Source organism: Brachionichthys hirsutus, chromosome 18 (assembly GCF_040956055.1).
Source record: "Brachionichthys hirsutus isolate HB-005 chromosome 18, CSIRO-AGI_Bhir_v1, whole genome shotgun sequence".
Classification (NCBI taxonomy): Eukaryota; Metazoa; Chordata; class Actinopteri; order Lophiiformes; family Brachionichthyidae; genus Brachionichthys; species Brachionichthys hirsutus.
This window is the reverse complement of record NC_090914.1, coordinates 2164869-2186851: the sequence shown is the minus strand read 5'-3', so window position 1 is coordinate 2186851 and position 21983 is coordinate 2164869. Positions and strand designations below refer to the sequence as shown.

The window sequence follows — 21983 nt, the reverse complement described above, 5'->3', positions numbered from 1 at the left end:
CTACCTTCTGGGTTCTATTGTCACTTCTCTCAAACTCCCACAGCTTTCTCCTCCCTCTTTCACCATCTACCCGCCCTGTGCCTGGCTCTGTTGCCTAGCAACACCTCATCTGCAGACTGAAGTAGCCCTCGTGGCATCCCTCCATAGACCCCCATTGTTCGGAACAGACTTTAGTCCCGTACACCAAAGCCCCCCCCCCCCCAAATATATACGTGAGGGTCTGACATCAGAATCTGCCATTGCTGATAGAAAACAGTCAAATATCAATACAAAATGTTAGTTCATGGTATTTTATTGGAAAAACAAAATGTAAAGACTAGCATGTACAACTTGGAATGCAGATCAACTGAACAGTTGGACCGGGTCAGGCCTCGCCACACACAGAAAGCACAGACCCCCCCCTTAGACTGAACTGAAACGCTGTAGAATCGTGGTATTCATGCAACCTTTAAGGCGATGTGCTAAATGAAGATTAACCAGATTCAGATCTCGACGCCGACGCTCAATGTTTCCGTACATCGCCTTTAAAGCCCGCCCAGCCCTTCAACTCATCCAACACAGACTCAGCGCCCAAGGGTTTCAAACCTACGCCCCCAAACAGGTAAACATTTAAAAGGATAAAGTGTGTATCCCGACATGCCTGAAACACTGAATCTAAAATGAGCATTTATTTATTCCATTTTTAATATATATATATATATTTTAAAAATATCTGTTGTCACCGACTTCATTTAGGTTAGCAAGCTGCAAAGATTCCATTGGTTCACCCCCTCCCTCCCCCCTCCCCCCCCCTGTGGGACCCAGGCCCAACCAGGCTCTCTACAGCAACGCATCTAAAGCTGCATGCATGAAGAACAGAAATAAAGGAAACAGGAAGTCAAAGAGGAAAGGTGATTGGCTAGTCCATATAATCAGATCAGGCAGACGGAACCAGGAAGCAGACAGCTGCAGCGGCTGCTTGGCTAACAAGCTGAGTTTTGATTGGGCAGCTCAGCGCTGGGGGGGGGGGGGGGGGTGGGGGGGCGGTGCATGCAGATTGATTTAGCTTGTTTGTATGGACAGCTTTATAGTTTTCAAACATTCAGTTTAATTTGTCTATACAGAACAGTATGAATAAATGTAGATTTTTGCAATAAGAGGTAAGTGAAACAATTGACCGATTCTTCATCCGGATAAGAGCCCAGCTCATTTGGCGGTCATCATCTGAACAAATTCTGTGGAGGAGAGAATAGTGAGCCATCAGGAACACGTTATAACCGTTTATAACAGTTTATAACAGGATCAATCAGACTAACAACAGACTGCTCTCTCCAGTACCTTCATAGTTGACCTGCCCGTCTCCATCGATGTCTGCTTCCCTGATCATCTCGTCTACTTCCTCATCGGTCAGCTTCTCTCCCAGGTTGGTCATCACGTGACGGAGCTCTGCTGCGCTAATGTAGCCGTTGCCATCCTGACCAAAGCACAGACGGTTATCATCCAGTATATTAGCAAACCAAAATAAAGGCTCTTCCCATTGGTCCACAGAAGCTTTGATTTCAGGTTAAGGTTTATCAATGACTGCTAAAGCGCCGATGTTAGCGGCGTAACGGTTTCGGGTCGGTCCACTTGCGTTGGCTCCAAGCGCTCCAATGCGGAACTAAAGTCCTCGTCGAGTTTACGCACGGACGCCTCTGAGGGGAGGCGCGCTAGCAGCTCACGGGCGTAGCATAGCACAACTAGCAAAGCACTACCGCTGTATTCCAGCTAGCTCTGTCGCTAGCGAGCAGGTTCTCTCCACCGCTGGAGATATTGTCATGGCAACCAGCTCTTTTTTTTTGAAACCCAAACATTCACCGACATTAAAACATGCCTCTCTTCGACGGCCAATGACTCCGGAACGAATAATGGTAGGAAGAGACTCCCTTTTATCTCATGAAAGAAGAGACTTTAATCTTTCACTTGGTGTGTTCGCCGTTTGCATAGTCATAATGTGTTAAGTAATTTATTTCTAAACCAAACCAAAATGACATCTTGGCGTACCGTCACCGTTTCTCCACTACCTTTACAGAAAGATGCTGACCTTGTCAAAGACCCTGAACGCCTCCCTGATCTCCTCCTCGCTGTCGGTGTCCTTCATCTTTCTTGCCATCATTGTCAGAAACTCGGGGAAGTCAATGGTTCCGTTCCCTTTGAGACAGAACGGTACAATTACACAGGAAATGGTAAATGATCTACAGACTGAGAAACTCACACTTCCCATGTTTCTACACTGTTATGGTGCTTTTGGGTCCTTATCAACCCAAAAACAGTTAAAACGAACCATCAAGTCAATCCTTCGTAGTTTGGTGTCGCTATCAGCATTCATGTTACTCACTTTAACCGCTACTTTCTGCACAGTTAAGGCGGTAATGTTCACGTTTCTTTGTTACATTTGTAATAAATGCTTAATTTTAAAACATTACCACCTTGCTCTCATTGTTCTAAAATCAGCCAATAGCTAAACCCAGAACAGTTTATAGATTTTAAGCAAATCCTAATTGATGTTTGTACATAATCCAATAAATAATCATTAAAGGAGACCAACGTTCAAAATCAAACACCAAAATCCAACTTCTCAGGAACTAGACGAGAAGGAAGCAAAATATAAATGTGCCATCAATACATTTGTTTAATAATTAGTGTTAAATAATTAGTCAGGCTGGGTTGGGTGAACTGTGAATGCTGTGTTTGAACTTGAACTGTTAATATTTTAAATTGTGTTGAATGGCAGTTCTGTTCATAAACCCAAAATGGCCACCTTCCGTCTATGAAGACATGTCCCTGACGTCGACGTACCGTCTGCGTCCACTTCATTGATCATGTCCTGGAGCTCAGCCTCAGTGGGATTCTGACCCAGTGACCTCATCACAGTGCCCAGCTCCTTGGTGGTGATTGTCCCGTCGCCGTCCTTGTCAAACAGAGAGAAGGCCTCCTTGAACTCTGGACAGAGGATGAGAGAGAAACATCAGCAACAGCTGATAATTCATTACTCACAGAATATATGGCTTTATTTTTAGACAGTCACCTGCAATCTGCTCTTCTGTTAGTTGATCAGCCTAAGAAGAGAAAGAATAACTCACATTTAAAGATTTAAAATAAGATACTGCGTCAGTGTTTACATTGTGAGGGCAGCCCCCACCAATAGTCGCATTCAATTCGACCCAGCAGCCTCCCCTGCATGACGGACCCTGGAGGGGGAAGCCACCTGTAATCTGCAGCCGCGTTAAGCTTTCAACCAAAGGTCACGGCTGACCGTCTGTGTACTTCCAGGACGCTGAATGCTCCGCTTCCACGCCATTATTAGCGCAACGACCACGACAGCACAGCGATCCACGGTTCCACCCCAGGATGCAGCCGAGGACGCGTTTGATGCGCTGATGGATGAAAATGCTGACTCCATGAATAACGGTATGTATACCCAACACGCATGTATACAAGAAAAAGACCTGTGACCAAGAGGTCACAGAGGTCATGGATGAAGAGCTGGGGCCTCTGTCGATGTCGTCCTGATTATTTGTCCATTTGTTTGTCTGTCTCTCCGCCCAGCTCTGACCAGGCACTAAGTGCAACGTGCTGAGACAATGTGCGTGCACGAGCTGGGAGGCCACGCCAGAGGAGGTCAGATTGATGTGTAACAGTGTGTGTGTGTGTGTGTGTGTGTGTGCCTTTTAAAATCAGCAGTCTGTCATCTCATTGCTACAGTTGCAACTCCTAGGGAGGATCAATTGGCTGGAGAGCAGACCTCCTTCACATCAAATAGTTTCTGTGGCACATGAAGCACTCCATGAGCCAGTTTAATTACTATATAGACACACACACACACAATTATATAATAAATCGTAATTAAAATGAAATGGTTTTATTGTGAGCTCTTACTTTCGAGACAGACGTTAGCAGTACACAGTAAGAGATATGTACAATCTGTTTGATTGTACATATCGTCAGTGTACTCTGCTCATACAGGCGTCTACCTGTGTGAGTTTCATTTTTATTAACCCGTTCCACCACTGCTATATAAAAAGAAAAAGCGATTACCAACAGCCTTAGACGTGCACACGGACTATGACCTACTTCAGCTATAAAAAAAAAAAAGGTTCAGAGCGGAGATGCTGATGTGAAAGAAAATACACATCAATGAACCTGAAAGGATTTTAGTTAGGCCGAGTTCTAAACAGATAATCGACACATCCTGGACATCATTCCTTGATAAGGATCGATCAACAGTATCGATCATGCTCATCAGCAGACAGTGGACCAGCAGGTCAGGAAAAACTATATTACCGGTATGCGTCTGGTTAACAAGCAACTCTGTATGCAGAACCAATAATGAACAGCTTAATCCCCACTCAGTGTGTTTTACATCACACACACACACACACACACACACGAAAATGCGTTGTTCAGACTGGCATGAAAAGATGAGAGAGGCTGCATTAGTGAAGAAAACAAAATGGATTTGGGTGAGTCCAGCCGGCAGTGTGAACGCAGCCTTAGAGTTCCGTTGTGTTGTTTAGGAGTTCCCTCTGTGTTTGAGCGGCGTATAAAAACACGCTCTGCGTTTGAGTGGATGTCTTTATAGCGGTTGAGGTGAGCGTAATAGTACTTTAAGTGAGAGTAAAAAAAAAAAAACACCACAAAGTGATCAGAAAAATGTCAAACCCCACTAACCGATTACTTCCTGCACAAAACCCTGTCAACCTTTTGCAACCGATCAAACAGGTAGGAAAATAAAAATAAAAATTAAATAGTTATATATCATAGCAGCTCAAGTAAAGTAGCTAAAATACGTTAAGAAATTAAACCTAGATTTACACACTACTGTGCAGAAACCGATAACGCACGACCACACAAGTAATTCACGTTATGGCATTTGTTTTGGACAGAGGTCCCGTACGAAGACGTGCTGCTCTGGAATATACCCGTATAATCCAGAATACAGATTACCACATCATTTACTGTCGTTGTGCTCCAAACAGAAAACAAAACTCATTCAATCAAAACAGGAATGCGAGGGCGTGCCAACAAGCATTAAAGAACAGCTCGCCCACCTGATCAAACATATATCCTGTTTAAATCAGTGGGTTTATTTTTGTTTCCAATGATTAAGCACATAAAAGAGAGGAGACTTTGCAAAGATGTACATTCTAACATTAAACTATCTCTACGTCATATAAATCCAGTTACCCGTCATGTTGAAGTAATACGTCTAGCAGTACTAGGAGCAGATATTAAGCCACATTCTCTTACATAATTATAACCTTTACCACTGCATATCTTAAAGCGGTTACCTGCTTTACTTTTACATGTTTTGTTAGCCTCTATGAAAATGTATAGCCCTGGATATAGACAGGGTGACAATGTTTGACAAGCAAAAACTGATTACCAGAAGTAACGTTACTCCGACACCTCAAAATTATATAAAAAAAATAACATCCAACATCTGTGAGTAAAACAACAGCTCAAATTTCAGGTGCGATTCCGGCAACACAAGATCATAAAAGGTGATTTATCAGAAATTCAGCATCACTCGTGAAACAAACCGTCTCGACACGCACGCGCACGTGCACAGCTTCATCTCAAGGTGCCACAGAGCGGAATATTTACACTGAATATTAATTAGCTCCAATGCAACATTATCCATAGTGCTAAAATCGGTAGCCGACAGGCACAAGTCAGTCGCCGCCGCCGGATCAGGCCGCGCTGAAGCGCAGGTGCACAGCTAGCATGTCATTAGCGGCCGGTAGCTTCAGCAACGCTGGCGTGACGCGTCGAGACTCCCCCGCTCGCAGAGAGCGCGAGCCGCTAAGCTAGCTAACGCATTAGCACGCCCAGTCGCTTTTACGACCGCGATATAAATGTAGGCGTTCGAATATTCAATTTAAAAAAAATCTGGAAGCAACATTAAAAAAAAAAAAAGGAACACTTGAATGCATTCTGTCGATTAAACACAATTTCAAGTCGTCTTTAAATTGAAATGATTCTCCACGAAATGCTCACCATGTCTGTGTGAAGCGGAGACGTCGGGTCTGCTAACGCTACAGGGAGAGAGGAAATGGACGGCTGCCACTGAAACAAGGCGTGCGGGGAAGCGGGCGGGCGGGCGAACCACTTCACAGCAGCTCACTGTATTCCTCCGCAAGTGTTTGGATGGACTGTAAATCTATCGGAACTAGATGCAAGCAGTGGGTCAGCGCCGACGACGTGCACCCTGATGATGAAGAAAATAAAGCATGCAAGATATGCAGTTATAATTCGAATAAAAATTAAACCCATTTATTCAATGCGCGCCGTCATGTTTCGGCTTATTATGGGACGTGTAGCTTTATTGCATTGGAAATTCTGAAGGTCTGCGCAGGTTCTACTGCAGAGAACGGAAAACTCGATATGACAGTGATCAATAAATGTCCAATAAATATCAGAGCACAGATAAGAATGTAGCATTTGTGGCAAACTATTACAAAAAAGAAATAATATTTTTTTTTAAACACCCCCTGCCCCCCACCCCCATTAGAAATAATGTTTATTTCAAATAACTCAAATTTTCTGCAAATAAAATTAACTTGTACTGTTTATATGTAATATTGGGCGCTTGTATTTTCAAGAAACGTGGTGTGAACCGCGACTTTGAATTAAGGATTCATGCGCAATTAATTTTTTTAACGATACAGAAACTGACGGACTATGTTTTGCCAAATAGTTTTATGTGAGCGGAAGGATACGCTCTAAAAAAAAAATCTCCACTTAACTGCACTGGGGAAGTTGGGCTAATGTTTTTGAGAGATGAACTCTGATTGGACAGAGCAGAGCCGCATATTCCTCAGACTGTACAGAGGCTGCTGATTGGCCACGGTGGATCTGCAATGCGTCAAACCACGGCGCGGCATGGAAGGGAGGGGAGGGAGCAACTCCTCTCCAATGCGTGTACAGTACAGCCAATGTTTTGATACATTAATAGGTATTCAGGTAGTCCACAGGTGTGTTGACAAATAGAGTCGCGAGCCACATATTCTAGAAATGTTAAATTCCCTTGTTTTAGAAGCATTCACAAACATACTTCTGGTCACAATGGGGGCTAGAGCATTCAGTCACCGCCCATAAACTCTGGAACTCCATCCCAACTCATCTTCGTCAAATGGATTCTCTGGACTTCTTCAAAACTCATCAAGACTTTTAAATCTATTGGCTTGTGCCAGTAGATTTAAAAAAAGGTGTTTTATCAAGTATAAAACACCTTTTGTTTTGTCTTATACTTTGATGTTTGCTTTTAATGCAAGGTAATACAGGTGCACTACACAATTTATTACATACAGTCGGATCATTAAAGCGATGCCATTTAATGTCAAATAAAATATTACCATGTGGAACGTTACGTTCTAAATGTGACGATGCAGTCTGATACTTTCCCCTCTTGGTGTCAATGGATGCCTGTTTTCAACCAGAGGGCTCACAATACCATTTAGAGCCATGTAATCATTTAACACTTTGGCATCACAAAAACGTTGACGCATTTAAAAACAAGCAGGAATGTGATCTTTATATTCTGCATTCATCTCATTTTGTGTTTATAGATTTAGTGCACTCTGTGGTACTGATTTTCTGGCATCTAATAATGCGTCATTTAATAAAGTTGATTTGAACCACATGCAGGCAGCACAGTGGCACAGTGGGTAGCACTGTTGCAAGAAGGTCACAGGTTCAAATCCAGCGTGTGGGCCTTTCTGTGAGGAGTTTGCATGTTCTCTGCGTGGATTCTCCGGCTTCCCCCCTCCATCAAAAACATGCAGCTTAACTAAATTGTCTCTTATATTCACAAATAAACCCGTAGTACACGCCAGATAACTAAGAATCACATTTATTGGCAGTGTCAGTTACTCCAACAGAGTACCAGCATTAAACATAATGCACAAAGGATGGCTCCATGATCATTTGTGGACGCGATCTCTGCACTTTCGCTGTTAAATACTGCAGCTATATACACATCTGAGTTTCCATAGTGTACTAATAGTGGGTTGCCATTTTCCCAGTAAACCCCCAACTAAACCTGAAAGAATGAATGCGTCCCGTGTTCAGTCCTCCAGCAGTATATCCAGCTCTTCTAAAGGCAGCCTGAGTCTGAGTTCTTTTTCTGTCATCACATCCACAAACTCCTGCAGGTGGTCAGGGAACAGCTGTACTCCATCCATGTACAATCCCTGTTCCAACACAGACACCATAGTCAAGTATTTGCAAAAATACAAGCATACATTAAGAGGGGGGGGTCATGTCTTTCAATCGCTGTTCGGAATTATAACTCTCATCTGTCTCACCTTATCCCAGGGAATATTCTGCAAGGCCCTGTAGAAGATTCTTTTAGCTTTATCCACCCTGCCATCTGATACCTTCATACAAATATACAAATACATCACAAAGGATACACACAAGGCTTCACATTTATAGGGAATATCTGAGGCTCTACCGTACATGAGCAAAGTATGTTGGCTATGTCTCATCGTATCGTGTATATTAGATGTCGTACTTCAATCTGTATTTGGAAAATGAGCCAAAATCTAAGCAGCACTGTACTGTTAGAGATTAATTGCGTACAGGAAAAAAATGCCATCTTAAAAGGCTTTATCCCCTCAAAACTGAAACACACATTTTAGTTTGATTTTGATCAATTAAAAATATTTTTGAATAAATGATTCTAGTTTGCATCTTCAGTGTAATTTAAGCAGTCTGAGAGCTGATTAGGCCTGTGCTTTCTTCAAGCTTGCAAACTAACCAATACATATACATATATTATATTTCATATCAGTGACTTTAGCCTAGTTGAGATGAAATATTACTACCTCAGTTTAACAGATCCTCGACATGTAAAGCTTTTGCAGCCGTTGTGCATGTTTATTTGCTTTTTGCCACTGAAAATGCATCCATCAGTTTACAAGAACCCGATTTAAATCTATTAGGTGTTCGAGGTATGAGCAGGAATTTCCCTTCCTTTTGTTTTCTCCTTGTCAGCTGACAGGCCAAGAATTTGAAAGTCAATAGTGTCCTAATAAAGGCAGTTTGTGTGCAGTATTTATGATCTCACCAGGAAGTGTATGTACATCCTCCAAGGCAAAGGACAATGGGAACCCATTTCTGTTGATATGGTTCTTTCAAATAGTCCACATATACGATGACTGAGGCCATTCTCTGGCAGGATGGGCAAGGCAGCATCATGGCTACAAGATCTATAAAGAGCATAAAATATATACACACAGAATATTAAACTATACAAATAATTTACCAATGCACCGGTTTGACTATACTTGTATTTAGCAAGAGAAGCCTCTCTTCTGTTTTTCTGAATTGATTATTCTTGTGCAATTATTAAATATATAAAGGCAGGATATGTGAATTTCAAGAGAGAATATTTGTAAATATGAGTTCTCTTGGCTTATTAGCTAGAAAGAATAGAGAAAGGCAGATCACATGTCGATGTCCATGAGTGCAGGATAACCCTTCATCTCTTCATCTGCCTGTCTGTGCTCACCTCAGAGCAGCATCCACCAGCTGCTTCCTTTGTTGTTCAGCAAAAATGGCAAAGAGGTGTGGCAGCACACCGCTGTTGTCCCTGGTTACAGACTGGAAAAAGCGACGTGCACGACCTGCGGTATGGTATCGGTTCTCGATCTGAAACGCAGGCCATATGACAGAGCTGGGAAACACATCTAGAGCAGGTGCACGTCATTGCCCCCTCACAGGACAAGCTAAAGTAGTTTATGGAATTTGACACTCATCTATCTTACAACCGAATTGCATCCGGATCGGCTCCAGAGTGACGTTACATTCACATTTTAACATTAAAAAACGCCAATTACGGATTCAAAAATCAACTCCAATTCACTTTCCCTTTTCATGGTTGGTGTATCAAGACACCGAGAACAATTTCTAACCTTTCGGTGATGATCCAGATCACCATGTCGATGTGATAACCTAATTATGGGGGGAATGAGCTGCTTGGCGGAGGCCTGCGCTTTCTTAATGCTTTCCTAGTATTTAGTTGTAAAACTAATAAACAACGTTTTTTTGCTTCCAGCTGTAATTAAATGACATGCGGTATCTTAGGAGGAGACGGTGGCTAACCTGTACATATATGCTCCAGAGACGGGCGCTGCCGGGCCAGGTGGAGATAGCAGAGGTCAGCGTGCGTCTCAGCGTTGCCAGTGGAAACACGCCGATGCTGCTGTGGTGCCGAAGCAACGCCGCGTGCTGTACTGCCAATGCCTCGCACTCGGAAGCTAGCCTGTTAACATAGCTGCTGCTTAGATCCGCTAAAGAACAGCTGGTGCCATGGTTACTGTCCTCGTTACTGTCATGTTTTAATGTGCGGTGTCGAGCCTCCATCTTCTCTCTGGCCTGGCTGTAGACGGCGTTAGCTGCATGGATGCCCATCGTGAGATACTGGAACAGAGCATAGCATCCTGCCAGTCCTCTCAGCCTCAGCTTCTCTCCGAGCAGTTCCTCTTGACCTGGTGGGTGGCATGATGGGATGTTACTCAAAGCCATTTACAAAGAGACATGACAGCGTGACATCAAGTCACCCTGCACAATAATCTGACTTTGGAGCAGGAAAATGATATTTATGATTTAGCTGTCAAAGTAAAAAAAAAAAAAAATGCTTTCCCATGTCAAAAAGTCTCCTGTAAGAGAGGCCTAGTGGATCTTACATTCAAAAGAGATACACCGTCCTGATGACTCGTGTATCAGAGCAAATTGTAATCATTTCCATTGTGTTTCCGCTTTACCGTCTGCAATCTGCATGAACCTGCGTGCTCTTACCACACCTGGAAGAACTGCCATATAACTATAAAGACTTTTAAAGTCTTAAAGAAGAGAATGCTGCACCAATGTTTAGTCCGGGACACTGTCAGACACCAAGCTGAGGTGTTTGGAGAGGAAATGGTATCCATGGCATGTTGTTTAAGGTTGTTAAAAACCAACAACTATCAGCAATATACTCGACACCTCATATTATTAAAGCGGCAGCCTCAGTATTTAAATTATTTGCCAATGCAGATGCCTTCACACTGCTCCATGTGATAAATTACATATTCTTACATACAGTCATGCTGTGCTACAATTATTAGGAAACACTGGCTGCACAATAAACGCCTTAATATGGCGTTCTGTTGGTATCTGATTCTGTTCTATGGTGACTGTGTTTATAACTTTTCAACTCGCGGTTGTGGATTTTACATGTGGGTTGCTCTATGTTTTGAATATCAACTATGTATGTTGTCAAACATGCTAAACTGTGACGTGCGATATACGAGTTAACCTTTTCTGCTGGCTGGAAGCTGGTGGCCGTTCTGGTCAAGAGCCGACAAGCCGGCCGACAGAGCCTGCTCGTAAGACCTCCTGGCTTTCAGGATGGCAACCGGAGCGAGCGGCTGGGAGAACGAAGACGCTCCTTCTGCTAGCCCCGTTAGCACACACACAGCTGGGGACGCGGCGACATTGCCAACTTCTCCTCCCGCACCTGCGCCATCCTCCACTTCCAGCTGGGCCCACAGCAGACAGAGGTCACAGAGGGCGGGGCTCCTTAGTCCTAGCGTTTCACCGCCTATAGCCGTTGCCGTGGAGAAGACTTTGCGAGCCTCATCGCGGTTACCCAGCATCCACTCCAAGTGAGCGTACTCCCTCCACAGCGCCAGTGACGAGCGGTTGTCAGGTTCTTTGAGCAGTTGCTTTGCAACGCGTTTGCTGCTCTTGCCTTGAGAGCGGAGGCATTTCTTGTTGCTACCACGCAGGCAGCGGAAGACCTGACGTAAAACACAAGCAAATGCAGATGAATCAGTGGAGCTAACTTAAACCACAAGCCGCTTCTTCCAAATGCTGATTTGTACCTTGAGTTTCTCATACTGCATCCAGCTGAGTGCCAGGGCAGCCCTGTGATGAGCAGGAAGTACAGGTTGGACCATACTGAACATGTTAGAGACAAATGTCTGGCCCTGCTTCCCTAGCCCCGCCCACTTCCTTTTTCCCTGGAGAGGAGTTGTGTGGCCTACAGAGTTAATACCAAGTTCAGGGAGGTCGTGAGAGGTCAGAGGATGCTGGAGGTCATTACCTAGAATGTAGCATGGAATTAGTTGTCATAGCAACGATACACTTAACAGTGCTTGGTGCAAATGTCTAGTTTGTGTTCCTTTGTTTTGATGGTGCCATTTTTACCCTGAGTGAAGAGAGAAAGGCTCTCCAGTAGCAGACCTGGCTGACAGGGGGCGGCAGAGAGAACCGAATCTACAGGGAGCCCCAGGAATGAGAAGAAATGGAGAAGAAGACAGAGCTGGAGCTCCGGTGAAGACAGACGAATAAGGGAGGGGCCGATATCATCAAACAGCACCTGAAGTTAGAGAAACGAAGAAGTCACAGTCAGATGGTTTCTCTTAATTTAGGACAAGCAGCAACTAAACCAGCACCTGTCTGTCTGGGTCTTCACAGTCCTCTTCTGATCCGCCCTTGGACTTGTCGGGCCTCCAGGGAAGCCAGTGAGCTGCTTCACGGGACGACTCCACCTCCAACCAGATCGTTCCTCTGGATTTGCTCCGATCTTTCACCTCTTCCTCGTCCTCTTCCTCCTCCTCATCCTCTTCTGTGAAAACAGACAAGCACGGATCACTTTTGCTTTTATAATTTTAATTTAAATCAACACTAGAAGGTATCTACCATCGCTCTAAGAATCGGTCTGTGCTTTTACCTGCAGGGGGCTGTAGCCAGCCTCCTCGCTCTTGTTGAAGCATCCAAGCTTTCCAGCCTCTGGCTCCCAGCTCTCCAACTCTTGCCTCTCCGCTGTCCCAGAATGGCTCAAAGAACTCAACCTGTGCACACGCAAAGAGCCGTAAACTGAAAGACGCACGTTACAGTACTGGAACACTTGTGTTTATTCACGGCCCTCTAAAGAATGTACTCCCGAACGTCACCCACCAGTATTCCGTTTGTTAGTCTGACTGTAAGGAGGTTACACAAAAAGTCTTGATGGATTTTCATGATAATTGCTTTACCATTAAAGGTCACATTTTCTACCCTTTTTTCCACAAGTTAACGCAGTTCCCAAACACTTAGCTTGTTCATTAGCAATAACTTTCGCCACATTCATGTGCTCCTTGCTCTCGCCATGTTTGTCAAATACACGATGATTGAAATTCCTTGAGTCTGTATAAAAAGCACTCGTTTTTCTGCGTTTTGTGTCCAAGTACTTCAAGGTGCGGCTTTCCAGCAAAGGCCTTCACGATGACAGAATAATACCTGGCCTCTTGTTCCACCTGGCCATAACCTGATGGTACGTATGTACTTGTATGTGCTCATATGTTACCTGCTGCTTTGTGGACATTTCTCGTACGCTGTCAGGCTTGAAGAAAGTAAAGTCGATCATGGCCTGAAACAGAGAAATGGCCTTCTCTGAATGGCCACACTGGCGAAGGAAATGACATTGCTTGGTGAACAAATCTGGACAAAGAAAAGACAAGGGAAAAAAGAACTGTCAAGTCGACAGCACTCAAGAGGGAACATACCTGTTACTATATTAGTTCACCTAAAAGCAAGCAAGCCATGATAATCTGACCTTCATAATGTGAGTCCATATCAATGAAGATCTAACCTGTTAATGTTAGTAGTTTTTTTTATTCAAGAATTAGAATCAAGAAATAGTTATTTACAGAATTTCTCTAGTTATTGATTTCTTAGTTCTATATGTAATTTTTCAAGATCTGTCAAATTACACACAATCATCACAATTTCATTTAAAAAAATCATCTGTTTAAGTTTGCATTATTTGCTATTACACTACACTATAGTGAATTTTTCATGAGCCCTATAAATGTCATCATTTTGTATCACCATATCTGGAATATTACTTGGATCAAACAGAATTTGATGTGCGGTAGATCTTATGGGGATTTTAAAATATAGTTTTAATCAAATTTTGTAGCATCGTCACTGGACTTGCAATGATTTGAAGAAATTCTGGACTGATGAAATTCCTGATCACCACCAGAGTCTGTGGCAAAAAATAGCCTCTTAAAAACTGTTGAACAAAGAAAGACTTTAATGCTCAAAGAAATTAGATCATAATGTATCACGTTGAAAGAAATTAGATTTTAAGACGTAGGCACACAGAGTTATGGTAATAAAAGCAGGCTCCCTAATAAACTGACTGAGTAACTGTTCAAACAAAAACTCTGTTACCCAGCATGTCCTCTTCAGTCCCTGGCAAGGCGGGGTGGGACACCATGCTGCCATCACGCACAGCGCTGAGTGTGCTTAGACACTTCCCGTAGGCAGAGTTCACCTTTGACACTGTGAAGCTGCTGAAGTAGCTCTGCGTGAACATCAGATACTCCCGCCACAAGGGGGCACTGTTTGGGTGAAGGAACACCTGAGACGCAATGGGTGAGACGCAGGTTAACCAAGTTTGAGTAACTATAAGATGACTTTACTAGATTTATTGACCAAGGGTAGGCACATGACTGTTCCAGGCTCGTTAGAAGGCCGTAAAAACTGTAGAATCTAGACAGACCAGTTTCTTCCACTCTTTTGATAGAACAGACGGCTCCCAGAGCTCTTGGTAGATCCTGAGTCTCTCCAGCTGCAGAGCTATGGAGGCAGGGTTGGTGGCCACGGCACGCTCTGCAATGCTTAGTTTCTTCTCCAGGACTGCTCGGTGGGAAGACTTGCGATGCTCCGACCAATGGTTACCCTGCTGCTCCCCCTCTCCTCCAAACGCTGCAGCACTGAGCTCATCCTGGAGAGGGACAGGTGATTTAGTCTAGTTATTGGTTGTTCCATTATTGGGGCTGATATTAAAACTACAAGTCTTTAAAGCATTAATAATGTGATCATTTCCTAACGCTTTACAACAATCAGTTCAACTGAAGATCTAAATATCTAAAGCGCTATCTCATCATCTTTTGATTTTTGTACGTGATCTGAATATTACTATGGCAGCGTTTAGTTTAGACTCTAATATTCAAATATACAGCATCAACAACATCCAGAGATTTGGAATATTATTTATTTACATCAAACATACGAGGCATTCCTTCACTCAAACCTGACAGTATGGAATATGGAGAAACGTCACCTGATATCTTATGAAGTCGATCCAGAGCTGTGTGTCTGCTGGCTGCTCTCTGAGCCGTTTGTTGAACTCTTCAGTCTTACCGGACAAAAGCAGCGCGCTCTGCCCCGTCGGCGTGTCCTGCTTCGCCTGCTCTGTGTGCTCCTGCAGCCCCTTTCCCTGCAACCAGAGGTCTGTGGAGGAGTCGTACACCCCGAGGGGATTCGATGACGATGTCTGCACTCTGCCTCCTGGATCGACACATGAAATACTTGTTTAACGTAGTCCAGATGTGTGTACGTCTCCTCTCCTGACATTACAGTGCAGTTACATTTGAATACGTTTTGACTAATGGAACATCTTACTAGTTATTAAAATTAATTCTCAGTCATGAGCCACGATATAATGCTTAAAATCAATGTCGTTCTAACATTATTATGCGTTTCACAAATTAAGACATTCATTTTGGTGGTTTATTACATAATGCACCAAATTATTACATTTTCTTCATAAAAAAAGTTTACCATCTGCATTTTGTAATAACCGGTGCAATATGTAACACCTTATTACAAAATGCGGCAAACTTTACTACATATTACATTCAAGAAGTTTGTTCAAAAATGTGGTTATTACATGATGTAAAAATGTATCATTATTTGTCTCTGAACTTTCAAACACACTGTATTATTATAATAAACAGTACATTTGAATAAGTTTTGACTAATGAAAATATAATGCTGTGTTATTACATAATGCGGCGCTACAGTCCTCTTTAATACATCTGCTGAAATAAGCTATTCTAAATGCCATACTTATACCATTAATTAAATAAAATCTCTCAGCCTGGATGTATAAGTGGAGTTTGTAAGTTGTAATGAAATAACACCAGCTGAAGTTCTATTTAGACATCAAGTCACCTCTTCAATGCTTCTCCTACCTGCCTCTCCTCTTTTGTTCGCTTCCTCCTCTTCTCCCAGTGGAAGGAAGGAGGTCGGGCCGATGGCAGCGCTGCACTCGGGAAGTGTTGTTAATGTCGGAATGGAAGGATTGGAACGCAGCGACTGCCGACTGACTGCAGAGAAGTATCTGTCTTCGGTTTTCTTCTTGTCTCTACCTTTATGTTTCTTAGCTGTCTCCGAGTCTTCCCAGCCGATTCCCTGTGTACGAAGGTCGAGCCCCAAGGACGTGCTGCCTTTTCTCTTATACCTGAAAAATACATGGAGTTTTATCATTATATTAAAAAGGACAACAGACTGCCTTTTTTCGGCTTGGTTTTCTATGGAAATGTGTGTTGCTACCAGCCTTTCATAATATCTCCTAAGCTTTATGATGCATCTGTTCTCGATTTGAGAATCAGGTAGCTAGTCTCTAAGACAAGACACTTATTCTCCATGAAATGTACAAATCTGATCAAATCCAAAAGAAATATATCAAAGCACAGAGGGCATGTATGAAAGTGTGTGTTACCGGGCTACGTCCCCTCTGTACAGTGACTTGTATGTCCAGTTGGCTGCGTCTGCCTTGCGGTCCACACAGAACAGCTGCTCCGTGGGTGACTGGAGGTCATCCAACCAGGAGAAGGTACTTGATAACTGAGCAGCCTGGGGCCTGCATCAATGCACACACAGCCCCATACACACCAATGAATAAACCCAGAAGTAAGCAGATAATATTGTTTGTAAAGTCATAGAGTGTAAGCATTGTCATACCGATTTGCTTCTTCCCTTTTGAGGTCGCTGGGGTAAACGGTTTCAGAGTCGGGCCCACTGCTGTCTGAATATCGGCCACTCTTCTTTTTTGGTTTTTTGGATTTTCTTTTCTTTTTCCTCTTTTTGGATGGCACGTCTCCTCCTTTCTCCCTTTCTGCAGAGCTATTTACATTTATGACCATAAGGCGAGACAAATATCAATGAGTCACAAGGAAACGCATTAAGACAAAACCCCAGCCTCAATTATTTCTCAAATTCATGTAATAGTGAAAAGTGGTTGGAAAATTATTCATTTTTCAGATTTCTAAACAGAACTTGAGTGTTTCAGGGTGGATCAAGTAAATACAGCTGCAAGAACATTGAACATATTTTTATATTTTGTGGTCAGGTGGAGTAGTATACACAAAAATACTGTAAGAAGGCATTTCAAATGTACTGCCAACTACATAGATTCTCATATAAAAGCAAAGGAACCAGTTTTCTTTTTTTAATAAACCTGATTGATCTACATTTTGTGCGGTAATCCAGTAGTAATTTGTACCTTGATTCTTTCTTCTGAGGATTCTCACTGGTCCTCTCCAAATACTGACTGTGAATAGAGACGGCATCTCTCGACTGAAAACTCGCATTTTTCAGCCAGTCTAATTCTACAAAGAGAGTGTGGTCATGAAACAGAGTTAGTCATTAATAAGCAGACGAGAATAATCATGATGGCTATTAGTCATGAAGTTTATGTCACTATTACAGTTGTTTTTGTGCCGCAGGATGGCTTATATTAACCAGATTCATCAGGTTTTTCTTGTTAACATAAAGTCAACACAGTATTAAAAATGATTAAAAAAAAAGATTAAACAGAGTGATCACCTTTTGACGAAACTTCAACTTTAGTGCTCTCTTCCGCAAAAGCTGGAAATAGAGACATGTCGCATATAAGCAGTCGCAGGATTATGACGTAGCAGGCGGGTTTACCCAAAATGAAGTCGCCGTCTTCTTCCTCTTCTTCTTCTTCTTGGTGGCATTATCGCCCCCTACTGATCCGGGGTGTTGTTCAGTCTACTTTCCTCATCTCCATTACCAGACTGTAGCGCAGGGGTCCCCAAACTACGGCCCATTTCCACATTTGGCCTGCCCCCCTGAACAATACCAGAGACCCAAAATAAAATTTACTTATTTTCCTTTCCATACAACATGAGTAGCCCCCCTTTTATTTTTAATGACATACGGTCACATATGTCATAGTCACATACGGCCAGAAAGTTAATGTTCCGATGTTCTGTAATATCAACTTACCGTATTTTCACGGTAAGATGCACGTAAATGTCTTAAATTATCTTCTAAATTTATCCTAACGTTCGACAGGGGGACGTCTAGGTGGTGTAGTGGGTAGTGCGCCCGACTCCCTGCTAGGAGATCCTGGGTTCAAAACCAAGGCATGCAGCACTCTTTCCCTTAACAGCTATTGTTATTAATGTCTAATTTTACTTTTTTTTAAAAGGTCTATCTAATTTATTTTCATGTTTATGTTTTATTGTCTCTATTACTTTGCTGTTTTTTAACTTATGTACAACGTGTAAAGCGACTTTGAGTATCTAGAAAAGCGCTTTATAAATAAATAAAATGTATTATTAATATTATTACTAATCCTTGTACCCCCAGATGTCTCAACTTGTCTCTCATCACCCCCCCCCCCCCCCCCCCCCCCCACACACACACACACACACACACATCCTTCGCACAACCCTGAATGATATCGCCTCCCAGCTTCAATATTTTATTGAATACCTATTGTATTTGACTCCATCTTGTTTAATCCGTACCTTGGTCAAACGGAAACTCATTAAAATAATTATTGTCGGGTTTGCAAAGACATCGTTTGTTTCACAAGATGGTCGTTAGGCGTGTCTGTGCGCATGCGCAGTAGCGCTTGTGTCGCATTCTTTTTAAGTTACCGAGGAAACTGAAGCACCACTTGGACTATCCAATCAGAACTCAATATAGGTTTATTAACCAATAAGATCTCTGGTCAGGTTTGAATGACATCGAGTTTGTCCAATCGTGTTTATCATAAGCCTTTAAAAGCGAATAGCTCCCGCCCTACTGCGCTGTCCTCATAGTCATTCCCTTCGAGTGCTGTAGGAGCAATTGTTCGATTTTGTGGCGTACATCTTTAGAACTTCAGTCGAAATGAGGGAAATCGTTCACCTGCAGGCCGGCCAGTGCGGCAATCAGATTGGAGCTAAGGTGAGAATATTTTTTTGTTAGAAATTTAAGACTAAACTCGCTGAAGGGCGGGGAAGTCGAATTAGCTGACTTAACGCTGAAGCTAGCGGTTAAGCTAACGCTGAAGCTAACGGTAGCTTCGTCGGCCCTATCAGGCCGCAGGCTGATTTCAGCCCGGCGCGTTGGCACGTTGTTCCGGTTAACCAGCCCGTTTGACGTTAAACGTTTTTACCCGTCGTAGTTCTGGGAGGTGATCAGTGACGAACATGGCATCGACCCGACCGGGACGTACCAGGGAGACTCCGCGCTGCAGCTGGACCGGATCAACGTCTACTACAACGAGGCGACAGGTGAGCCCGGCTATTGCCGAGATTTCGGTTTATGCGCTGTAAATGGGGATCAATAATTTTTCAATACCACTTGTGATTGTCTGTGAGGACCGTAACCCATAGAAACCACTGGAATCCGGTTTGACGGTAAACGGGGCCGCCCTTACTGCTCGGTAACCCCCGTGATGCAGCTAAACACCGAGCTAACGAAGCTACCCCAGCGACATGAGGTTTAGCTTCTGATTTGCGCGGTTGCTATGTTCTATAAGCTAACGACTATATATGTATATATATATTTAAACAAAAGGTTTTAGTAAATGACAGGCAAAACCGTCTTTTCTGACAAATGGAAATGATAAACTACTTCAATAAACCTTTAAAGCCTAATAATGCTTTCATATATTTGCCCAGCGTTTAAAAAGACAGGATTGAATGCATTCCAACAAGAGAAATGTCGGGTTTTTTTCCCAGGTGGAAAATATGTCCCTCGTGCGGTTCTGGTGGACCTGGAGCCGGGGACAATGGACTCCGTGAGGTCCGGGCCCTTCGGCCAAATCTTTAGGCCTGACAACTTTGTTTTTGGTGAGAATTTGAATGATGACATTGTATATATATATATATGTATATATATATATTATATCCAGTCGGCTCTAACGCCTGTCTTTGCGTGTGACGCAGGCCAGAGCGGAGCCGGTAATAACTGGGCTAAGGGCCACTACACCGAGGGGGCCGAGCTGGTGGACTCGGTCCTGGACGTGGTGAGGAAGGAGGCCGAGAGCTGCGACTGCCTGCAGGGCTTCCAGCTCACTCACTCCCTTGGGGGGGGCACCGGGTCTGGCATGGGAACGCTGCTCATCAGCAAGATCCGAGAGGAGTATCCGGACCGCATCATGAACACCTTCAGCGTGGTGCCGTCGCCCAAGGTGTGTAGAAAGCAGTAACGTATCTTAGATTCAGTCGTTTAGTTTGTTAACTGCGTGTCGTTTCTCTCTCCGCCCACTTCAGGTGTCTGACACGGTGGTCGAGCCGTACAACGCCACCCTGTCCGTCCACCAGCTGGTGGAGAACACGGACGAGTCCTTCTGCATCGACAACGAGGCCTTGTACGACATCTGCTTCCGCACGCTGAAGCTGACCACGCCCACCTACGGTGACCTGAACCACCTCGTCTCCGCCACTATGAGCGGCGTGACCACCTGCCTGCGCTTCCCCGGCCAGCTCAACGCCGATCTGAGGAAGCTGGCTGTGAACATGGTGCCTTTCCCCAGGCTGCACTTCTTCATGCCGGGCTTCGCTCCGCTGACGAGCCGTGGCAGCCAGCAGTACAGGTAGAGCGCCGAGAGACGGCTCTTTGGGAGTCTCTCGGACCCGCCATTTTGTATTTGCTGCATTATGAGATCGTCTCTATGGAATTTTTTTGTCTTTCTGCAGGGCACTGACCGTTCCTGAGCTCACCCAGCAGATGTTTGATGCGAAGAACATGATGGCGGCGTGTGACCCGCGGCACGGGCGGTACCTCACGGTGGCCGCCATCTTCCGAGGCCGCATGTCCATGAAGGAGGTGGACGAGCAGATGCTGAATGTCCAGAACAAGAACAGCAGCTACTTCGTCGAGTGGATCCCCAACAATGTCAAGACGGCGGTCTGTGACATTCCTCCTCGTGGCCTCAAGATGGCCGCCACCTTCATTGGCAACAGCACCGCCATCCAGGAGCTGTTCAAGCGCATCTCCGAGCAGTTTACTGCCATGTTCCGCCGCAAGGCCTTTCTCCACTGGTGAGTAACGGATGGATGATGTCGGGGGGGCCGTCCCCGTAATTCCTGCTCGTCGATCACATTTGTAAAAACACACCGTTTGTGTTTCAGGTACACCGGTGAGGGCATGGACGAGATGGAGTTCACGGAGGCGGAGAGCAACATGAACGATCTGGTGTCCGAGTACCAGCAGTACCAGGATGCGACCGCCGAGGATGAGGGGGAGTTTGAGGAGGAGGGCGAAGAGGAAGTGGCCTAGATGCATAACAACGTCCTTACTCTCAGTGTTAAGTCGTTGTTCAGTTGTTTTCCAACAAATTGTGATTAAATAGTGGAACCTCGATTCTTGAATGGGCTGTTTGTGATGTAGTTCTGACCAGTTAAGGCCCTCGGTGTTTACGTGAAGCTAAATTTAATATTAAAGGATGGAGTAATGCACAAGTGCCGGGAACTGTTCACTGTTTCTGATAATTTGACACTGAAAAATTGCTCTAATAAAGCTTTCATTGTGCAAGTTAAGATTTGTCGCTTTTAATTGTGTATTCACGTCAAACTGACTTGTTATAAATGGATTTCTACTGTCGCTTACAAATCCAGTATCCTTAAATTATGCTTACGGGGTTATGAGTTTGGATCAGGCTTGATTGAATCAGAACTGCTGGCCTTGGCAGAAGTACCGAGTTCCATTCTTCTGATAGCAAGTCTGAAATACTCCAATGTATTTGTTCATGATTGTATGAAACAAAACATACTCTAAACCATACACATGATTATAGTATCGGATACCTCAGGTTTAGGGTTGGGAGAAGCACTGCACTAATCTGAGATGTCTGCTCAAAACATTTTATCCACAAATTTAACACTTCCTCA

General features: G+C 43.8%; 3 protein-coding genes across 5 annotated transcripts; 1 reads left to right on the top strand and 2 right to left on the bottom strand.

The window, feature by feature from the left end:
• Window positions 1-274: 274 nt before the first annotated feature.
• On the bottom strand, window positions 275-6070 carry calm1a (calmodulin 1a). Its single transcript, XM_068752319.1, has 6 exons — window positions 6019-6070; window positions 3047-3077; window positions 2818-2961; window positions 2063-2169; window positions 1318-1453; window positions 275-1214 (listed from the first exon to the last, which is right to left on the bottom strand). Exons 1-6 carry the CDS (start codon window positions 6019-6021, stop codon window positions 1186-1188), a joined length of 450 nt encoding a protein of 149 aa, XP_068608420.1. The 5' UTR covers window positions 6022-6070; the 3' UTR covers window positions 275-1185.
• Window positions 6071-7881: 1811 nt separating this feature from the next.
• On the bottom strand, window positions 7882-17731 carry nrde2 (NRDE-2, necessary for RNA interference, domain containing). The gene is made up of 19 exons (XM_068751868.1): window positions 17674-17731; window positions 17351-17456; window positions 16810-16971; window positions 16568-16708; window positions 16038-16306; window positions 15125-15351; window positions 14561-14785; window positions 14230-14419; window positions 13358-13491; window positions 12743-12863; window positions 12465-12637; window positions 12217-12388; window positions 11892-12112; window positions 11324-11807; window positions 10129-10514; window positions 9536-9675; window positions 9092-9233; window positions 8328-8399; window positions 7882-8213 (listed from the first exon to the last, which is right to left on the bottom strand). The coding sequence occupies exons 1-19, from the start codon at window positions 17729-17731 to the stop codon at window positions 8088-8090; spliced, it is 3549 nt and encodes a 1182-aa protein (XP_068607969.1). The 3' UTR covers window positions 7882-8087.
• A 1184-nt stretch (window positions 17732-18915) lies between these two features.
• On the top strand, window positions 18916-21632 carry LOC137907526 (tubulin beta-4B chain-like). Of its 3 annotated transcripts, none has more exons than XM_068751869.1 (7): window positions 18916-19050; window positions 19271-19379; window positions 19830-19940; window positions 20037-20281; window positions 20364-20686; window positions 20790-21134; window positions 21225-21632. In XM_068751869.1, exons 1-7 carry the CDS (start codon window positions 18994-18996, stop codon window positions 21370-21372), a joined length of 1338 nt encoding a protein of 445 aa, XP_068607970.1. In that variant the 5' UTR covers window positions 18916-18993; the 3' UTR covers window positions 21373-21632. The 3 variants fall into 3 exon arrangements, with proteins under 3 accessions (XP_068607970.1, XP_068607971.1, XP_068607972.1); XM_068751870.1 differs by having other exon boundaries at window positions 19271-19388; XM_068751871.1 differs by lacking the exon at window positions 19271-19379 and having other exon boundaries at window positions 18994-19027.
• Window positions 21633-21983: the final 351 nt, after the last annotated feature.